This window comes from Bison bison, unplaced genomic scaffold (assembly GCF_000754665.1).
Source record: "Bison bison bison isolate TAMUID 2011002044 unplaced genomic scaffold, Bison_UMD1.0 scf7180017864471, whole genome shotgun sequence".
NCBI classification, from domain to species: Eukaryota; Metazoa; Chordata; class Mammalia; order Artiodactyla; family Bovidae; genus Bison; species Bison bison.
In genome coordinates this window covers 40,766,108-40,788,117 of record NW_011495032.1, presented here as the reverse complement: position 1 = coordinate 40,788,117, position 22,010 = coordinate 40,766,108, and the positions used below count along the sequence as shown (strand labels likewise).

Genomic DNA, 22,010 nt, shown 5'->3' with positions numbered 1-22,010 from the left:
CCGTGTGTATATGGGATGAGAGAATAATTGAAAGATAGCTAGAAAGGGCTTCTTAGAGAAGATAATATCTAAATTGAGTTTTGATTTTATAGCCAGGAGAATTTAAAAGGGGAGGATGGGGAGAGTAGGTAAAAAATCCTCCAGATATAGACCACAGTGTGTGCAAAGGTATAGTGGCATGAGAATATATGCCTTTTTAAGGAAAATTATAAATAGTTTAGGTGGCTGAATTTGGAGTTTATTGGGGTTAGAGAGGTAAGCAGGGCTTGAATCATGAAGGGTGTTTATGTCAGATTTTATTGTGAGGGCATGTACTGTGTTGTGCTCAGTTGCTCAGTCATGTCCAACTCTTTGTGACCCGATGGACTGCATCCCTCATGGGGAGCTGTTGAATGATTTTGTGGATAGTGATGTGAGTTGATCTGAAGTTCATTATGAAGATGTCTGGAAGGTATATAGAGGTTAAATTGACAACTTTACCTTGCATTTCCAGTCCAATACTAATAATCATAAAGAGAGGTGTTAAAGATAACTCATGTTTCTGGCATGGACAACTGGAGTAGGAGAGGGATCACATATTCTTGGCAGTGCTATGAGACAGAGTGGAAAAAATCTCAAGGCTATATCCAAGCAGTAAAGCATTAAATTATTAATTGTAAAAAAAAAAAAAAAAAAAGGGCATTACAAACACATTGCTGATTTTGTAGTTACTAGTTGGAACAAAATGTCACATTAACAAACAGGTCTGTGAAGAATAGTGGCCTCTATTACTCTGATGGATTCATACACCCAGCTAATTAGAGTATATAAATCTGGCCACAATTAGGCACTCAAAAAGTTCAATCACTGAATAATACTAGAGGACTTACAATGTAAAACACCTTAAACAATTCAAAGTGTTTTCATTATCTCTCTTTAAATTTATTCCTAGTTGTTTGATATATAGCACCTAGGGGCCTTGAACTAGGGTTCTCCAGTCTATATCTTAACCTCTAGAGTGGGTTTTGTTTGATTTGAAATTTTGAATTCATTGTCCAGAATTTAAAATGGGCAGTTTGACATAAAAATTTGATTTCATTTTCTTGAAGAATTAGATGATCTGGTAATGCTGGGTTCATGGCAAAGCTGGCTAGATTTGAATAGAAGTGTTCATATTTTGCCTGTCTAAATCGTTTGTGTCACCTGTTTAGCCTCTATAGACAGTGAGTTGGTGACTGTTGTTAACAAGTTACTTGTCTGCGATCTTTGAAGAAAGACGTGTTGCATACAAGGAATAAATTCAGAAAGTGGACACTAATTTCATTTATATTGAAGCTGCTGTCTATTGAGTGCCTAATGAGTTTTAGCACTATTTCATTTAATTCTGCAACACTGTAGCATTGCTATTTTACAACTGAGAAAACTAGTGGTGAGGAAAGGTAAGTTAAAAGTTAGTAAGTGACGGAGCTGGCTCCTGATACCTAGATCTAGTATGTTTTTCCTTTGTACATATATTACTGTTTTTAGCTTTTCTAGTTGAGTTGTTTAGGCAGAGGCAAAGTTTAATGGTTTTTAACTTATTAAATTATAAACAAGAATCTGTATTAGAGGCCATGTTTCTAGAGATTTGAAGGCTGTAGTGTAAATTTTGCTTCAATTTTATTTGATTGCGTATATGTGTATCACACACTATTTGATAATCATTTTCTGCTGTTTAATTGTATTTACTTGCTGACATCTGTTAAGCTAGTTTTAAGAGTCATAGACATTCTGTCATATCTATAAGTATCAGAAGTTCACTTGGGAAATTTGAATATTTGTGAAAGATAAAATTGGTAAAAATTCTTTCCAGGAATGGTAGAGTTAAACATAAATGGTAGGTGGATCTTAGGGAGAGGGGTTTTTTGGTTAGTTTTCCCTAGAGAATAAATGGTTTTCTCAAATAATGTAGTTGTTGAGGTTAAATTAATTTGATTATTCTCACAATTATTTATTCATATAATATGTTTTATACATGTGGATATGCTTAGGTGATACAATTTGATGTTTCAATAGGAACTCAGTTCTAAAGAATGGAATCAGCTGACTGAATTTTTTTTTTTACTTATATTTGAAATCATGAAGGAAGGTAAAAGTTGGCCATATTGCCATGGGCACTCAAATTGAGAATGGGATCTTTAGTATTCCTGATTGTCATGGTTGGTAATGCTGCAAAATGCAAAATTTAGACACTAAATGGACTCAGGTACATGGCTAAGGAGAGAGCATGTACAGAAAAAATATAAGGTGGGTAAATTCAGTCACTGAACATGAGTGACTCCTTCATTTGTTCTTCTTACCAGTGCTATCCAGCTAATCAGAGCCTTTGAGGATATTTAATAAAAGGTAGTTTATTGAAAATGGAGGAAAAGACATATGATGATTCATTAAATGTTCTCTTTCAAACTCTTGTTTTAATCACTAGTAAGTTGTAACTTATTATTTTATTTTATTTTTCTTCCTTAGACTCTGTCAGGTGAAGGTGTATTTTTTCTTTTTAATTTGGCTAGAAGCAATTTATTTTTAAAGAAAATATGTCTCCTCTGAAGATACATGGCCCTATCAGAATTCGAAGTATGCAGACTGGGATTACAAAATGGAAAGAAGGATCCTTTGAAGTTGTGGAAAAAGAGAATAAAGTCAGCCTAGTAGTTCACTACAATACTGGAGGGATTCCAAGGATATTTCAGGTATTACCAAATTTTGATTTGGAATAGACCTTCAAATCACATCCTTTAGTGAACAGCTATTCTCTGCCACACTAAGTATCATAGTACCCCTACTAGATTACTATTTGTTTAATTTTCAGGTCACTAATACTGTTAAAAACTATTCAGCAGAACTGTTGATGGTGTATAATAAAGAGTAGGAAGTAGTCACCATTGTTGAAAAGAAACTGGTGGGAACAGGAAGCTGGGAGAAACTGAGTCTGGATAATGTCTAAGCTATTTTTAAAACCACATTAGGATAACTTCAGTTATGTAGTTATGTCCCCACCCCCCGGCAACCAACATATGTGATAAATTCATCACTATTTAGTATTAGCTTTTAATAGGATTCATTAGTGTCTTTTTAATTTCGTCTTCCTAATTAATCCTGCCAAAGGTTGTGGTATGGACCATTCAAGGATGATATTCAGGGTCATTCTTATAGCCGTTTGCTTCTGTTAACTTTTTAAAAAAAATTATTTGTTTATTTGGCAGCATTGAGTCTTAATTGCAGCACAAGATCTTCATTGCATCATGCAGGGTCTTTTGTTGCAGTGCAGAGATTCTTTAGTTTTGGTGTGCAGACTTAGTTTGCTTTGCGGCATGTGGGATCATAGTTCCCTGACCAGGGATCAAACCCGAGTCCCCTGCATTATAAGGCAGATTCTTAACCTTTGGACTACCAGGGAAGTCCCTCTTCTGTTAACTTTTGAAGGACCTCGTTATTTTATCACTGTAAAAAATAATTTTGTTTTCAATTCTGTCTTGTACAGCCAAGAATTACTTCTGTTGATATGAGTTGAATTTAACGCCTTACATTTTCTACACTTAAAAATGCTATATTTGTTAATTAGATTATATAAAAGTGTAATATTCTAAAGTACTCTTTTGAAGACTAATTTATAAAACTTTATGCTTGAGAACTTGAGCTGAAGTAAAGTTTCTATTAATTTTTGCTTTTAAACTATTGAAAATAAATTGGTTATGATTTTATGTATCAAAAGTATTCTTAAATAGATTGTAGGTGGTGACATGGGTAATAGAAACAATAGTTTCTACCACATTCATATACATATGACCATCTCAATGAAAGATTTTTTTTAAAACAGAGATTCAGTCTTTCAGTCCTCAACTCAAATTAGCACTCAGTAAATATTTAAATACTTAAGCAAACATAGATCTTGAGAAGCATGATGAGTCTACCTGTGATTAAACTTTTCATCTCAGTTCTAGATCAGTTTTGCATTCAGCATTCATTTGTTAACCACCTGTAGCTTACTGTGATGGGTACTGGGCTAAGAATACAGAGCTGAGTGAGGCACTTTTCCTCTCAAACTTAAGAGTAACCAAATGCATTCTCATCTGTAAAGATACCTCAGAGATACTGATGTAACATAAAGAAGGAAGTGTTTTGTGCTCTGAGGATTTAAAGGATAGATAAGAATTTGCTAGACACAGTGAAGTTAAGGTGAAGATGATTTCTATAATGTACAGACACATGCTAGTGTGAATCAACATTCAGGAAACCAGAAAATTATTTTAAAGTAAATGCACAGTGGAGAGTGAATGGCAGTAGTAGAGGCTAAGAGCTACATAGAGCAAAGGATAAGACAGTGAAAGAAGCAAAAGGAAGAAAATACAGATTTCAAGAGATTTCAAGATTTAACTCATTAGATTTGGGAGGTGAGGGAAAGACTTGCTTGAGTCTAAAACCTGTCATTTAAATTTGAAATATAAATTAAGTCTGGTAAATTGTTTTTTCATCTTTATCTAAAAATTGTTGTAAGATCCGTTCAGTTTAGTTCAGTCGCTCAGTTGTGTCCGACTCTTTGTGACCCCATGAACCGCAGCACGCCAGGCCTCCCTGTCAATCACCAACTCCTGGAGTTTACCCAGATTCATGTCCATTGTATTGGTGATGCCATCCAGCCATCTCATCCTCTGTGGTCCCCTTCTCCTCCTGCCTTCAATCTTTCCCAGCATCAGGGTCTGTTCAAATGAGTCAGTTCTTCGCATCAGGTGGCCAAAGTATTGGAGTTTGAGCTTCAACATCAGTCCTTCCAGTGAACACCCAGGACTGATCTCCTTTAGGATGGACTGGTTGGATCTCCTTGGAGTCCAAGGGACTCTCAAGAGTGTTCTCCAACACCACAGTTCAGAAGCATCAATTCTTCTGCCCTCAGCTTTCTTTATAGCCCAACTCTCACATCCATATATGAACCCTAGAAAAACTATAGCCTTGACTAGACGGACCTTTGTTGACAAAGTAATGTCACAAGGTCAATTATCCCTAATTTTAAAAATTGTGAGATGCTTTTACTTCTTTCTTTATGCTGTTCAGAGGGTATGTCTTCAGCAAAAGGCAACTTTAGAAACCTCTGTATATGCCTGCTGAGGGAGAATGTTAGAAAATAAGGATGACTGGTTGTGAGAATTATTAAGATAAAGTTCAAGATTTATTGATTTAGTCTTGGAAAAATTTCATTCAAGAAAAAATAAAAGTTATCACTTAATAGCATATATCCAGAGTCTGGAAGAGTATAAGAGAAGTACTGAACCAGTTCTGGGGAGTGGGAGAAGCAAGCTAAGAGAGTTCCAGGGAACTTATGAGCTTTGTGATTGAAAGTTAAGTGAGCCTGCTTAGATAGTTTTTTTTTAAAAAAAAAAAAAGATGTTCTAATGTAGGTAAAGGTTTATGTTGATGTGTTTTTGAGAAATAGAATTGTTTTCAGGATTATAGTTTGGATCAGAATATCCTTTTTCATTGCAACTACATAAACCACTTCCTAGATATTTTATAAGCTTTTGTTTAAAAAGAAAAAAAGCCTCTAATCCAATTTGACTTTCTAAACTGGTGATGGTATTACCATCAAGGCTTAGAAAATTAACTTCTTTGTTTTTGTAACTATACCTGAAAATATGCAGTTTCTACCAAAAAAGTCAAGAGTGTTAGGATTACTCTGTAAAATTTTAATAGTGTTTGCCTCTCCTAGAAGTGAAGTCTTTGATTTAAATGTATCAAGAAATGGAAACTCTTTTTGATTGGGTTAAGAAAAAAAAAACTAATATGGGAAAGAGTAAGAAATGTATCTTAGAACGTATAAACTTTAGTGTTCATTGTACAACTTATTATGCTTCATTATAATTCATTTTTAATGGTACTCTTCCTTTTGTGTTGATCAGCTAAGTCATAACATTAAAAATGTGGTGCTTCGACCCAGTGGAGCAAAGCAAAGCCGCTTAATGTTAACTCTACAAGATAACAGCTTCTTGTCAATTGATAAAGTACCAAGTAAGGATGCAGAGGAAATGAGGTTGTTTCTAGATGCAGTCCATCAAAACAGGCTTAATGCAGGTAAGCACTAATCATCCGAGGGTCTAACATTAGCAGTTATAAAAAATATTACTAGATTGTAGGCCAGTATCCCTCTTGAATATTGATGCAAAAATTTCAACACAATACTGCTGCTAAGTCACTTCAGTCGTGTCTGACTCTGTGTGACCCCATAGTCGGCAGCCCACCAGGTTCCCACGTCCCTGGGACTCTCCAGGCAAGAACACTGGAGTGGGTTGCCATTTCCTTCTCCAATGCATGAAAATGAAAAGTGAAAGTGAAGTCGCTCAGTCGTGTCCGACCCTCAGCGACCCCATGGACTGCAGCCTACCAGGCTCCTCTGTCCATGGGATTTTCCAGGCAAGAGTACTGGAGTGGGGTGCCATTGCCTTCTCCCAACAATACAATACTAGGAGACCTAATTCAACATCACACTGAAGGGAGTATACACCATGACCAAGTGGGATTTATTTCTGGAATGCAAGAATAGTTTAAGATATGGGAAAATCTGGCAGTGTGATACATCAAATTTAACAGAATGATGGACAAAAACCACATGATCATCTTGATGCATTAAAAGCATTTGATAAAATTTAACTTTGTTTCATGATGGAAGCACTCAACAAAGTTGGAATTTAAGGAATCCATCTTACCTCAACATAGTAAGTGCCTTATATGAAAAGCCAATAGCTCAGTGATAGAAAACTGAAAGGTTTTCCAAAATCAGAATCAAGGCAAGGATGACCTCTTTTACCTCTTCTATTCAACATAATACTGGAAGTCCTAGGCAGAGCACTTAGGCAAGAAAAAGAAATGAAAAGAATCCAAATTGAAAAGGAAGAAGTAAATTTGTTTTTGTTCTCAGATGACATGATTGTTTATGTAGAACACCTTAAGGATTCCACAAAAGAGTGTGTGTCTAAGGAACGAGTAGGATTTAAATTACATTTGGGAAAACTTACCTTGTTACATAAATGTTATATAGTTGCTTTTTTATATGAAACTTTTTCTGAGGTTTTATTTTTCTATAAAAACAGAAAGTACCATAGAAATTCAAGTAGTGTGATCAGATTCCCCTACTTCCTCCAACCCCTTTCATGTAAAATGTTTTGATTTTAAAGAACACATATTTATAAGCATCATTTTAGGAGTAATCTGTTGCTCAAAATGAGTTTTTCACTCTTATTTTTATTACTGTCCAGCTCTGTCATCATCAGTAACTTTGCTATTACTGGTATTTTATAGTTAAAAAACTGCTGAGTTTTTTTTAACAAATATAACACATTAAAAACATTTAGAAAATAAAGATGTAGCAGTGCCTCTTTGCTTGAATTTAATCACTGTTTGATAAACTCTTGTTTAAAAATTTTTTTTTATGGTTGTTTGCCATTTGGTTCATATTCATCATGTGTTCATGTTACCAAATCTGAATGAACCATGTCAGTTTTCTAAATACTGAATTTTAGAATTGAGTTGAGTGCCATTTAAAAGTTTTAGAATATGTTAGGGATTATGTCTACATTTCTGTTTTATTTTTATTTTCTGTTTATTATTTTATTTTCTGTTTATTATTTTCTGTTTTATTTTGTTTACATTTTTGTTTTATTCCATCATATTAATTGAACCACTGTTTTAAAAATTGACATATTTAAGAAAGTATGTCTCTGAATGCATTAGAGTGGAAAGCACAGCAGACTGGGGCCCAGATTTGAGTCTGAACAACATGGTGTAATGGAAAAACACTTTGGACCTAAACAGATTTGGGTTTGAATCCTAGCCCTGCTTATTATATCCTATGCAATTTTGGGCAGTTCCTTTAATAAATGAGTTTCAGTTTCCTCATCTCTAAAATGAGTGTTTTCTTACCTTAATTTCAGTGCTTAATAAAAAATTAGAGTTCATTAATGTAAGTCACAACCGATATTTGATAGGTACACAGTAAGTCATTATGGCTTTTAGAGTGACTAGCTGTAGACTTAACTTATTCTGTACTCTTAGGCAAGTTGTTCTAATCTTTTAGGTTTAAGTTGCCATAACTGCCCCAAAAGTGTAAGTTAATGAATATAAGAACACTTTGAAACATTTAAAGTATAATATGTGGTGTTTGAAATCAATGGGAAAAAGACTAATGGTTGATGAACAGTGTTGTCTATAAATAGGACAACTAGCTAACCATTTAAGAAGATAGTAAAACTGAGTCCTTATCTTACTCCTTCATCTAAATAGATTTTACACTGATCAAAGATTTCAGTGTTAAAAAAAAGTGATAAAAGTATTATTAGAAGAGTAGAATGGATTTTAACATATTATGTGAGTGGGAATGACCTTTCTGAGTATGACATAAAACCAGAATCAATAAAGGAAAAGATTAATAACTTGGACTGTGTAAAAAATTTAAATGATCTCTGTGACAAGGAAAGAAGAAAAGATGAAAGTATTAGTCACAGTGATAGTTAATATTGCTAAGTTTTACTGTGTACCTATCAAATATCGGTGTGACTTACATTAACGAACTCTATAATACCGACTTTCGAAATCAGTAAGAAAAAGACAGTTCAGTAGAGAAATAGACATATAGGAAAACTCAGGAAGAAAAACAAGTGTTTCATAAATGTGAAAAAATTCTCGGCTTCACCAATAATTAAACAAATCAAATTCTTATCACCTTGGCAGTAGTGTGAGGGGAGGCAAGATATTCTAATATACTTGGTAGGAGCTTGGAGATTTTTTTTTTTTGAGGAATAGTGGTAGTATCAATTTAGTTTAAAATTGTACATCCTTTATCCCAACAATTCTTTTTTTTTTTTTCCAACAATTCTTATTCTAAGGAATTTTATCCTATGAAAATTGTTGCAGTAGTGCAAGAAGATATGTAAAAAGATGTTTGGCATTATTTGCAATGTTTCTAAATTAAAACATTCTAAATGATCTTCAGTGGGGAATTAACAAAATTAAAATATAGACTACTGGGGGTTTTTTTTGGCCACCTGCAGCTTATGAGATCTTGAGTTCCCCAGCCAGGGCCACTGGCAATGGAAGCACGGAGTCCTAACCACTGAATTGCCAGGAAATTCCCTTGAAATACTTTTTTAAGTATATAAAAATCCATATTTATACATTACCTTGCATGTCCTTTAAACTAGCATTGATTTCTTTAGAAAAAAAGCCACTTATTCTGTTTGTTGAACTTCGAAAGTTTTGGGGTATGCATTATTAAAAGTATGTTGGTCACTGGTTCTGACATGTGCTTAGCATCCAGTGTCCAAAGTTAGTTCACTGACTGACTTTGCTATAGTGTTAATTACTAAATGTTTATACAGGAGAATCTCTGGCGTTCAAAAATTTATCCTTCCATTACATACTTCCAAGTTTTTGCATTGTTACTTAATTTTTTGATTGATCCCAGCTCTAAATTGTTACTGTACATGTCAGAATTATTTTCTGTTAGATAAGCACTTAGATTTGTTTTATTTTTCCTGTTTCTGTTTCCTTAGTATTAAATAATAATAATGACAAATCTCTTAGTTCAAGTAATTGATTGGATTTTTTTTTCCCCCTACCAGCCATGAAACCTTCTCAGGGTTCTGGTAGTTTTGGAGCTATTCTGGGCAGCAGGACCTCACAGAAGGAAACCAACAGGCAGCTTTCTTATTCAGACAATCAGGTATGTTCATTTGAATCTTTCTAGCTTTTTTTTAAGATGATAATCTTAGACATTCTATAAGGTAGTTGCAGGAAGTAGAATTTAGATTGTAATGTCTAATAATTCTGGCATTATCACAAGGATACTTTCCACATACCTGAAATTTATCACAGTGTAGTTTTTGAAAACATAGCTTTGAAGTTAGATGTGGGTTTGAGATTTGGTGCTGCCTCTTACTAGTTATAGGCCATTGGAGAAGCTCCTCCTTAAGTATCTCAAGCCTTAGTACCCATCTGTAAAATTGAGACAGCAAAAATACTTTGAGCGTTGCTGTGAAATAATGCGTATTATAAAAATGCTTAGCCCCCAATACCACTAAACCCTGTAAATATTTGCCGTTGCTATTTCTTTGATGCTTTTTTGAGTCTGTTCTACATTATGAACTTTACCTATACTATATGATATTAGACTGATTTGTTGGGTCTTCTATTTGCTTTTTAATAATTTTTCTTTGATAAATATTCAGCCAGTCCTGAGACTTACGTTGCACTATTGCACCTTAGCAGTCCTATGTCTCTCTTAATTTGTCTTACAAAGGTAAACCAGGTGTATAGAGAAACTTTGAAACTCTCCTGTAAGTAATGAATTCTGTTTGACTGTGTAGAGATGGGTTGATTACTTAAACCATTTACTGGATTAAGCAATCAGTGAATAAGGTTTCTTTTTGTTAGTTTCTTTTTACAAGTTGAGTGTTTTTTGTTTTTTTTTTTTAACATTTTAATTGAGGTATGATTGATATCCAGTAAATTGCACATATTTAAAGTGTGTGGTTTGATATGTTTTGATTTATGTATGTACCTGCAAAATCATCACCATAATCAACGTAATGAACATAGCCATAGCCCTTGAAAGCTTCTTCATCCCCCTTTGTAATCCTTCTCTCCAGCTCCCTGTCCGGCCCCTATCCCTAAGCCATGAGTGAATTGCTCTCTGTCACTCTAGATTACTTTGCATTTTTCTAGAGTTTTATATAAGTGGAATCAGTGTATAATTTTTTGTTTGGGTTTTTCACTCATAATTACTTTGAGGTTCATCCATTTACAGGTAGAAATTTAAAGTGTTAGAATATTTAAACTGTAAGTGTTAATGCATCTAGCAGAAGCAAATATTTATACTTTCACAAATAATGATTTCTATTAATAGTGGGATTATAAAATCAATTTTGTGGATTGTGACTACCATTAAATAGAATAGAAAATAATAGAGAACATATTCTACACAGTGAGGATAAGTACTGGTTTTCGAAATTTTCTGTTTTATTTGTATGTATGTATAATGGGTTGTGATGTAGAATATTTCTCACTGTGGGGTCATGGTCAAAAAAGGTTGAAAAATATGCAAAACAGTATGCATATAGCATGCTACCACTTGTGTGACTAGAAAAATAAAATACTGATTTTCATTTCCTTAAAAATGTAGAATACTTACAAGGTGTAGGAGGATGGGAAGTAGAAGAACTGAGTGAATGACATTGGGGTGATAAAAGAGACTTCTCAGTATATGGCTTTTATAATAGTGTTTTGATTTTTTTTTCAATCTTGAGAATCAATTATCCATTTGAAAAACAGCTTTTTAAATCATTCATCCAGATGACCTCAGATTCTTTTTTTTTATTCTAAGATTATAATTCTGTGGAAAGTAATTAGAAATTTTCCATAGAGTTAAAGTGTGTATTCTCTCTGAATATTTTTGCTGTGTTTTGGGGTAGACTCTTTGATTCATCTTCTGCCAGTAGGTTCTGTCTCACCTTCGATCTCCCCATCATTATATGTATTTGTTTCATTTCTCCATACTAGAACCCCCTCAAAAATCATATGCTGTACATGTGACTTGGCTTTTAAATTGTGGCAACCAAATGTCATTGTTGCTCCTTTTTCTCACATTTATGTCACTTTGATGTAATGTGCTGTGCTTAGTCGCTCAATCGTGTCCAGCTCTTTGTGACCCCATGGACTGTAGCCCTCCAGGCTCCTCTGTGTATGGGGATTCTCCAGGCAAGAATACTGGAGTGGGTTGCCATGTACTTCTGCAAGGGGTCTTCCTAACCCAGGGATTGAACCCAGGTCTCCCATATTGCAGGCAGATTCTTCACCAGCTGAGCCACCAGGGAAGCTCACTTTAAATTACTCATAATTGGATTTTCTTTCTTACAGATCTACTTTCATGTGGCTCTTATGTCTGTGAAGTTATTTTCTTTTTTTTTAATCAGTAATTCAGAGCAAATTCTTTTCTGCTTCTAGGTATGCTGTGGAATTTCTAAGCTTACAAGAGTACTATAGGAAAATACATGTCAAGCTCAATATCTGACACTGATTAGAATCACCTAATGTTCTTTAAAAAAAGAAGTACTGATGAATGGAGCTTACCCCCAGACCGGATAGGCTAGAATCTCTGGAGATGGGTCTCCAGTTGTGGATATTTTTTTAAAAATTCCGTATATGAGGATCACTGGTCTAAACATATGCCAATTAATGTGAAAAATTAGCTATGTTAAACTCTATTCTTATAGGTCTCTTCAAAAAGAGGAAGTTTGGAAACTAAAGATGATACTCCATTTCGAAAAGTTCTTGGTAATCCAAGTAGAGGATCGATTAAGGCTGCAGCAGGAAATGGAGTAACTCCTGCCCGGACAATTCCCTCTTTGACATCTACATCCACACCTCTTAGATCAGGGTTATTAGAAAATAGGTATGAAATATTTTTTTTTCTTTCTTAGTCATTAACTCTGCCTATTTAGAAATGTCTTTTAGACCTTTTAGAAAGTCCAATAACTTGGGGAAAAGAAGGAGACTTCTAGTTAAAAGAACAACTTGTAAAGCGCATTTTTTGGAGATAATATTTGTCTTTTGTGATTTATGTTAGTGACATGTATAGAGCTTGCAGACACACAGTATATTTAAATGTGGTGTATAGAGTTAGATAGCAGTAGTCACAGTTCTTGTTCTTGAGTATGTTGGTTTATACTTTTTTAATAATGTGAAATAACCGTTTTTCTCTATTCTCTGTAGGACTGAAAAGAGAAAAAGAATGCTGTCATCTGGCTCAGAGTTGAATGAAGATTACCCTAAGGAAAATGATTCATCATCGTAAGTTGCTTTAAGAACTTTTATAACATTTGATCGGTATTTCTTCCATTAATAATTACAACCACTAGAGAAAATTGGGATGGTCTTCAGTTTATGGGAATCGCAAAGACAGAACAGGATTTAGAGTATTTTGGTAACAGTACACTGTAGGCTCAATAGAGAAAGGATTTGGCCATTAGTATTGCTTTGGTCATTTTAGTGCACTTCTCCCATCTTAGCTTTATTTGTTTGCAACACTTAAAATAAGGATAGAGCTGAAGAACTCTATATAAGTGTTTTTTGTTTGCTGCTCTTTTAGTATGAACCCCCTTCCTTCCTTCTTCCCTTTACCTGTAAAAAAAAAAAAGTACAATTTTTACCTTATTCATGTGAAAAGTTAACTTAGGGGTAAAAGGGTATTAAAACCAGCATAGGTTCTAGGCAAGGAGCATCAGTCTTTTAGAGCTACTTTTGGGGTTGAACAAAAGAGCACACCTGCAATAGGACAAAGAGCATGCCTGCAGTAGGACAGTCACTAGCTCACAATCCTCTTCCTCATAATGGGAGACTTGTGGATTTTGTTTTTTTGTCTCTGTCTTCTGAGAGAGAAAACTTATTACACAGTTGCCAGTTAATACCTTAACAGAAGTCAGTTGGTAGTCAGTTAACTGGTGTTGAAGGCCAAAGGGTCACCAGAAAGAAGTTGGGAAAAAAGTTAAAGAAACTTTTTATAGTTTGAGTTCTTGATTCTATTGCTGTAACAGATACAAAAATCTAGGTAGCTGATAAGACTGGCGTGTTCTCTTAAACTACAATCACCATAGTTTCAGGTTCCTTTGTCTTCTGTCTGCCATTCTTAATAAGTATCTTTCCTTTGATGAACCAAGTTAGCTTCAGCCTCCATTCTCATATCTGTATTCCTACTGGGAAGGAGGAAAGGAGCAAAGGGAGGGCATACAGCTTTTGTGTAGGCTGAAAATTTGTATACATAACTTTTATGCATATTACATTGGCCAAAACTTGGTCATGTGGTTATATCAAGTTACGAGGAGATCTGGGAAGTATGCCTCGCCCAAATTCTACTGTTATGACAAAGGAGTACAGTGGTTATTTGGGGACAACAGTCTGCCATAGTTTACCCTTCTAGCTAAAGATTTACCTTTGTTAATCATTCTTCCCATATGCAGAGTACCCCTACCTTCACCCTGATGGAGACAGCCTCTAAATCTCATTTAGTCATTATATCCAGCTCAGAGTCAGGATCTCTGGGTTATGTGTAGTTCTCTCCATAAGGTCCAGCTGTGCCTTGGATTATACACCTCATGGTCTTGTTCACTTTGGTTCAGTTGCTCATTTGTATCTGAGTCCTTGCAACCCCCTTGCCTGCAGCACACCAGGCTTGCCTGTCCATCAGCAACTCCTGGAGCTTGCTCAGACTCATGTCCATCAAGTCGATGATGCCATCCAACCATGTCATCCTCTGTTGTCTCTTTCTCCTGCCTTCAATCTTTCCCATCATCAGGGTCTTTTCCAATGAGTTAGTTCTTTCATATCAGGTAGCCAAAGTATTGGAACTTCAGGTTCAGCATTAGTCCTTCCAATGAATATTCAGGATTGATTTCTTTTAGGATTGACTGGTTTGATCTTCTTGCCATCCAAGGGTCTCTCAAGAGTCTTCTCCAGCACCACAGTTCAAAAGCATTAATTCCTCTGTGCTCAGCTTTCTTTATGGTCCAACCCTTACATCCATACATGACTACTGGAAAAACCATAGCTTTGACTATAGAAACCTTTGTTGGCAAAGTGGTGTTGTACCTAAAAACTAAAAAGCAAGTTAATCTGCATTCCTCACTCCTGTTTCCACACACATAGCATTTATTATACATTGCTGGAGTAAGCAAAGGATAACCACAGCAAAAATTGCCATTTAGAAAAGACAAGGATTGGGAACTGAGGAGTCACTGGTCTATAGTAGAGATAAAATCTTGTTAGGCAGAAATTGTGAAGACAGTGAAAGCAGTGGAATAAGTTCTTAATTAACCCCTATAACAGTCTGTCCGATCCTCTGGGAGGAACCCTTGCTCTTTGTACTTCATATGACTCGTGGCTTTGCCCTTTAACAGATTCCCGTTGTCTGTTATCTTTCAAGGCCATAGCTGAAGGGGGTTTTGAAGACTCTGTTCTTTGGAGCCATGCAGCTTTGTAGCCTAGTTGATGCCGATGTAGTCCTGGAAGTTTAGAAAAGTCTAGAAATGTAAAAGTTTTAGAAGTTTTTTTAAAGGTAGAACATTCAGGGTTTTATAGGCTTGAGAAATAATTAGGGCCAGTATTTTTGTTATTATTTTGATTCTTTTAATTAATTATTATTTTGATTCTTTTAAATTTTGAAATAATTTTAGATTTACAGAAAAGTTGCAAAGATAATATTGAGATGTGCCTGTATACCCCTCATCCAGTTTTCCCGAATATTAACATCAGTTTTTCACAAACTACTTCTCTAGTTACCTCTTAGCATTGCCTTAGTTTGAGAATCAGAAGCAATTGGATTTTTTTAGTCCCATATGACCTCCACTTACCACACAATTTTAATTCTAGGACATTGGCACAGAGAGATGTATTCATTTTCAACGTTGATTGCAAACCTGCTAGTTCTAACCCAGATTTATCTGTCTTGAATAGAATCTTGCTGAGAGCAGTAAAAAGCACTAACACAGACCAGTGTTCTTAATTGTCTCAGTCTTTTCCTTTGAGTTCTGCCTCCTAAGACATTACAGGTAACAGTTCTGTGACTATTTTGCTGAGATATAACAGTGCTCACCAGCTTTCCAGTCAGTAATATCTGTGTTTTTACCCTCTGTCTTACTACTGAGGTAGTTCTTCCCAGAACAGGGTTCGAACCCATGTTACCTGCATTGGCAGGCTGATTCTTTACAAGACCACCAGGAAAGCCCCACCATCTTATTACAGGTTCTTCACATTGATGCTTTTCAATTTCTGGGTGAGAATATTTAAAAAGGAGGATTAGTGGGATGAGCTGTAGCTCTTTTTGTCCTTACTGCTACAAATAGCCTTGAGGCTATAACTGATATTATCTACTTCTAGGATCCATTCTGGATTTGCTGCTTTTTTCATTAACAATTCTTCCTGGTGGTATGACTGATATCTTCTTCCCTGAGGGATCCGAGCCCATGGTCACTGTGCACTTGTCAGGCTGTGGTTGCTGCAATTACCCATTCAGAGTTAAAACTGAGCTTGAAAGCACCAAGAGATTCCCTGATGAATTTCCTTTATACCAGACACATTCTTCTTGCCCTTATCATGTAGCAGCTACCCTGCTGTCTTATAATAATTTAAGTCAGTTACAGTATGGTAACTCTTTTCCTTGCCTGTTGCTCTGCCAGCATGAGAAGCCCAAAATGAGTAGCAGCCATCGCTTTAGATTAAATGGGATTCTTCTTGTCCTGTCTTGTGAAAAATTTCCTCCTCTGGAAACCAGAACCGCTAGATCCACAAAATCTAAATTGAAGGAACAAGAAGCACAAATTCTCTAAGTGTGTTATTAAGACTGATAGTGGAGGCGTTCCTACTTCTTGGTTTCCAGACCCATGTATTCTCTATAAATGTAATGGCCTGTTGGTTTATGTTATATATTGTATCTTGAAGGGCACCCAGTGCCTAACGAGATCATCTCTAATCTACACCTTTAAAGGCTGTGGCCGTCAGCTTTGAGGTAAATGTGATCTGCGATAGGGCCAGTGGATCCTTTGGTCCATATGCCTTTACTGTATTTTCCTCCTTTTCTTTTGTGTAAAGTGGATTCCTCATTCCACAATGATGTTATGTGAGATTTCATGTTAATAAATCATATACTCTTATAAAGCCCTCAGATAGCAGTGTAGCCAAGGCACTGTGGGTAGGAAAGGCAAAAGCAAACCTTAAATAATATGCCAGTCCCAGCCAGAATTAATTGCTACCCTTTCTGGGGTGGAAGGAATCTAATGTAATCAACTTATCACCAAATGTGTGGTTGGTTTCCTTAGGGGATAGTATTCATTCAAGGGCCAGGGATCAGCCTCTAGAGTAGCTGAACAATTGGACATTGAGCAGCATAAGTTGCTAAACCAGACTTATTAAAAGGGATCCCCTATTTTAGGGTGCACTTGGAGCTTTTACCTCTACCACCATGCCTATTACTCATGGGCCCTTTGTGGAAGTATTTGGATGGCTGAGTACAGAGATTGACTGGCATCCACTAGACAAGTTACCATGGGTGATTGTTTAATGTCTCTTCAGTGAAGTTCTCTGGTGAGCATTAACATGTGAAATAGATCTTCACCGTGTGTACATACTGTGCATAAACCTCTTTCATAAATCATTTTTCCCTGATTTTCCAGGCTTACTCCTAGGCCCCTGATCATCCATCTAGACCATTTACCACCATCCAGGGTTCCTCTGGCCCACGTTTCTCTCCATACAAAATGGACAGTGAGGTGCATTTCTCAAACTCTGTACAGTGGAGGATTTCGTCTTAGTCCTGTGTTCCAGGGTAGTCCCTTAGTGGAGCTACAATGCAGCAACAGTTCATTTTCAGCTTGTATCAATGTACCGAGATGATCCATCCATGAATCAGGCACAAGTTTTTTTCTTCTGTCTGGTCACCAGAATGCTCATAGATCTGTTTTCATTATCTATTCTTGTTTACTTGGATATACCACTCGCATTTTATGATGGATTGCTGCTGTAACTTCCTGATCTTACAACTTCATGGGTATGATAGCACCCAGCTCATGATGGCTTGCTCTGGTTGCATAGTTCCTTGATGACCCATAGTCTTTATGATTATTATTTAACCCATATCACTATATCAGTTATCTAGTGCTGTATAATAATATACTTGGAGAAGGCAATGGCTCCCCACTCCAGTACTCCTGCCTGGAAAATCCCATGGACGGAGGAGCCTAGAAGGCTGCGGTTGATGGGATCGCTGAGGGTTGGACACGACTGAGCGACTTCACTTTCACTTTTCACTTTCATGCATTGGAGAAGGAAATGGCAGCCCACTCCAGTGTTCTTGCCTGGAGAATCCCAGGGACAGGGGAGCCTGGTGGGCTGTCGTCTATGGGGTCCCACACAGTCGGACACGACTGAATGACTTAGCAATAGCAATAACGATATACTTAAAATAGTAACTGTTTACTATTGCTTATAAGTCAGTGGTCACTTAAGTGGTTCTGTTTATCTAGGCCTATCTTGGCCAGTTGTGACTGGATTCTCTCATTTTCTCATACATACATGGTCATTTGGTAAGTTGGCTCGGGATCAGCTGGTCCACAGTGGCATTCCTTGTATGACTGGCTGTTGGCTGTCTAGTGGTTGGGGTGATGCAGGAGACTAGCCATGTTTTTTTTTTTCACCTGATAGGGTTACCCTGGAGTTAAGCACATGGCAGTGGTAGGGTTCCAAAAGAATGAGTGAAAATTTGCAAGGTGCCTGTAGTCTTAGAATCAGGACTCAGGTACTGTTGTGTCTGTTAGATTCTTTTGGGAAAAGGAAATCACTAGGCCAGCCTCAATAAGGGATAGGGAAACAGATGGCATTTCATAATAGAGGGCTTGGATACAAGGAAGGAAATAATTTGGGATTTTTTTTTTCAACAGCTTTATTGAGGTACAGTTTATACACCATAAAATTCACCTGTTTTAAATGTATAATTCTGTATTTTTGGTAAATTTTTTGAGTTGTGCAACCATCACCATAATCCAGTTTTAGGACATTTCTATGTTCTACCACATTTTTCAGACGCTGTCTACCACGTTTTTCAGACGCTGGAAAGATTGCATGAACTATATCCTCTTCTACTTTGTCCCAGCCCAGTTCACTACAGATGAAAAATCTTGGTGGTATTACACTTCAGGATACCAAAGATTTTACCACCAGCCAATGGTATTTCTGCTACCATTGCCGAACAATTGATCCAGTTCCAGAATCTTGTCCTTAGAGTGTGCTTCCTAGACCCTTTTCTAGCACTAACTGTTGTTCAAGTTTCTCAGAAACAAACCCTGAAATGGAGAGTAGTGTCCAAGTGATTTAGTTAGAAATTATTCCCAGGGGATACCAGGAAGGGACTGGGGGAAGCAAGATACTGCAGTGCAGGAGAAAATGAGTGAGTGTGATCTCAGACAGAAATCTGATCTCTGACCAGAAAAATGCAGAGTTCAGGCTTCATCCTAATCCCAGAGAGAAAATCTGTTACATGCATTTCACCTTAAAACTATTCTAATCCAAGGCAGGGGAGCTTGACTTCTATCCTTTAGCACCTGACCTTGCTTTTGACTCTGAGAGTGCAGGCAAAGGCTCTAGTAGCTTGAGGACAATCTTGTGAAGAGGAACCCTAGGTACTGACTATCAAAAAAATTTAAAAAACAACCCAAATAGAAGAACTTTAAAAAGAATAAATACATGTATATGCATAACTAAATCACTTTGCAGTACACCTGAAAGTAACAAAGCATTGTTAATCACCTATACTCTAATATTAAAAAAAAAAAATGGGGAGGAAAAAAACTTTAATTGGTGTGAAAGAGAAGATACAAAAATAAGATCAGAGGGAATCTGGGTGGAGCATCTACATTGTCTGCTTGTAGGCTTTATTCATGATGGATCTCCTAAAATAAGCACTTTTAATCAAAGCATGAGCATGTTTCTCAATGGACCCTCTTTACTTAATATAGGTTCAGGTATTTGGGAATAATAGATCAGGGGAAAGGGGCTTAAGAAATTTTAACTTTATGTTCATGAACTTAAAGTAGTTTAGTCACTATGAACTGAAATGTTGTTGACATTTAGTAAATAACATTTCAAATTACATAGACTATAAGAACATTTTGGATTTTGTTTATTTTACTTTTTAGAGCTATTATCAAGCTCGAATGGTTTGCTTCTTTTTATTTACTTATTTTCAATGTTTTTTTACTTTTAATTTTTTCACTTTAGTTCTTAATTGATTCTTTTGGTCTTAGTAGCTGAATCATTTCAGCTAGGCTTGCTTTTGGCAAAGAAAACCTATATATTCTTGCTGTCTCTGATTTGACTTTTTTATAAAGGAACTGCTCCTTCATTTTTGCCTAATAACCAGGGTTTTGGATTGGATTGACTTTTGACTAGGTAATGAAAAGCTTGTTTTTATGATTCTCATTTGCATAAGGTTTTAACACCTTGTAGCATAACTTCTAAGCACATCAATTAATTCAGCAATTGAAATGTAAATTCTAATGACAACTATTTAAAATTAAGAATTATATCTTTATACATATATGTTTTAACTATAGGAACAACAAGGCTATGACAGATCCCTCAAGAAAGTATTTAACCAGCAGTAGAGAGAAGCAACTGAGTTTGAAACAGTCAGAAGAGAATAGGACATCAGGTAAGTATTTGGTCTTTGCATAATTTACTCGTTTATGATATGATATATAGTATTAGACTAGAAATAGAAATGTAAACTGAGGCATATTTCTCACATATTTAGGAACACTGCGTAAATTTTGTATTAGTTATTGGGTGTCAATTTATATCCTGTTGTTGCTGTTTAGTCACTCGGTTGTGTTCAACTCTTTGTGACCCCATGGACTGTAGCCCACCAGGCTTCTCTGTCCATGGGATTTCCCAGGCAGAAATCCTGGAGTTGGTTACCGTTTCCTTCTCCAGGGGATCTTCCCAACCCAGGGATCAAATCCATGTCCCCTGCTTGGCAGGTGGATATTTTACCACTGAGCCCCCTGGGAAGTCCTAATTTGTATCCTAGTACTTAGCTAAAATATTTTTTAAAATATTAGAACTATAAGGGAATTTTTATTTTGCTTACAAGGAATTTAAGCTTTATATCTCCCTATTCAACTACCTAGAATTAAGTTCTTTCATTGTCAAAGTACCTGGACCATGGAATGAATCCAAGGAGTTAAAGTTATTGAAATTAAAACTTATCAGTGTTGCTGGTTATTAGAAGTTCCAGAAGATCTTGTAATTATTGCATAAAGCAGTTGTATAAGCTCACCTTGTTTTTAACAAAAACTAAAAGATTGTCTCTGAATTTTTATTGCTGCTTCCTATACTTAGCATCATTCTGGTCCTCTGAACTTCTTAGAGACTCATGTATCTAGTATTGATTTGAATATTGTATTTAACTTGAAATTGAAGAAAGCTAAAATATGGCATGATTTTGATAAATTGGGAGTTGGAGAGAATTCATTTCATCTGGACTCTAGAAACAGTCTCCTTTTAGGGGTTCAGACATATATAAATTAGACTCTGACAGAAAGAGAAAGCTCTAATATAATTATCACTTCTGAAGTAATAATTCATTATATAAATTCTGTTTTTTGGTTTTCAGCTTTTACAATCAACCTATGGTTAGAAAGGACTTCCCTGGTAGCTCAGACAGTAAAGCGTCTGCCTACAATGCAGGAGACCCAGGTTCAATCCCTGGGTCGGGAAGATCCTCTGGAGAAGGAAATGGCAACCCACTCCAGTACTCTTGCCTGGAAATCCCATGGACAGAGGAGCGTGGTAGGCTACAGTCCATGGGGTCGCAAAGAGTCGGACACGACTGAGCAACTTCACTTTCACTTTCACTATAGTTAGAAAACAGAATACTTAAAGATGTATTAATAGTTAATAGATGCATTAATACTTAATACTGTTGAAGTAATGGTACGTCTTACAAGTGTTGATGTGGAAGAGGAGAGAGAGAGGAAAGTATAAGGGGTCAGGTGGTAAAAAGTTTCATGGAACAAAATGTAGAGAGTTTTAAGTGTGTTAGGTTAACATTGCAAAGTTCATCAGTAGAACTCAAATAACACAACTGATGGGGAGTTCCTAAGTAATCCAGTGGTCAGGACCTGGTGATTTCACTGTCATTGGCTGGAATTCAATCCCTGGTCGAGGAACTAAGATCTCACAAGCCACAGACAAAAAATAAATAAAATAATAAAATAACACAACTGATAATTGGTTGGAGAGAAGAGAAGAAGAGTAGAGGTGATATAAATGAGAAATTCTAATTTTTCTTGAGGGAGCCAGCTGATGCTGTTTAAAATTAATAAATTGAGAAATTATACAAATGTTATACAAATTGTACCTATGTTATGGAGGAAATCAGAGAAACTGAATTTCAAAAACTGGTT

At 36.1% G+C, this 22,010-nt stretch overlaps 1 protein-coding gene across 6 annotated transcripts in view; it reads left to right on the top strand.

Moving 5' to 3' along the window:
- USP37 (ubiquitin specific peptidase 37) overlaps positions 1–22,010 on the top strand; it is an 86,151-nt gene that overhangs the window by 7,163 nt on the left and 56,978 nt on the right. For all 6 annotated transcript variants that reach the window (XM_010861191.1, XM_010861193.1, XM_010861194.1 and 3 more), the window contains 6 exons: positions 2,485–2,708; positions 5,910–6,081; positions 9,624–9,724; positions 12,273–12,451; positions 12,772–12,849; positions 20,157–20,254. In XM_010861191.1, coding sequence (XP_010859493.1) covers positions 2,553–2,708; positions 5,910–6,081; positions 9,624–9,724; positions 12,273–12,451; positions 12,772–12,849; positions 20,157–20,254 — 784 coding nt within the window. In that variant the 5' untranslated portion in view covers positions 2,485–2,552. The remainder of the gene's footprint in view (positions 1–2,484; positions 2,709–5,909; positions 6,082–9,623; positions 9,725–12,272; positions 12,452–12,771; positions 12,850–20,156; positions 20,255–22,010) is intronic.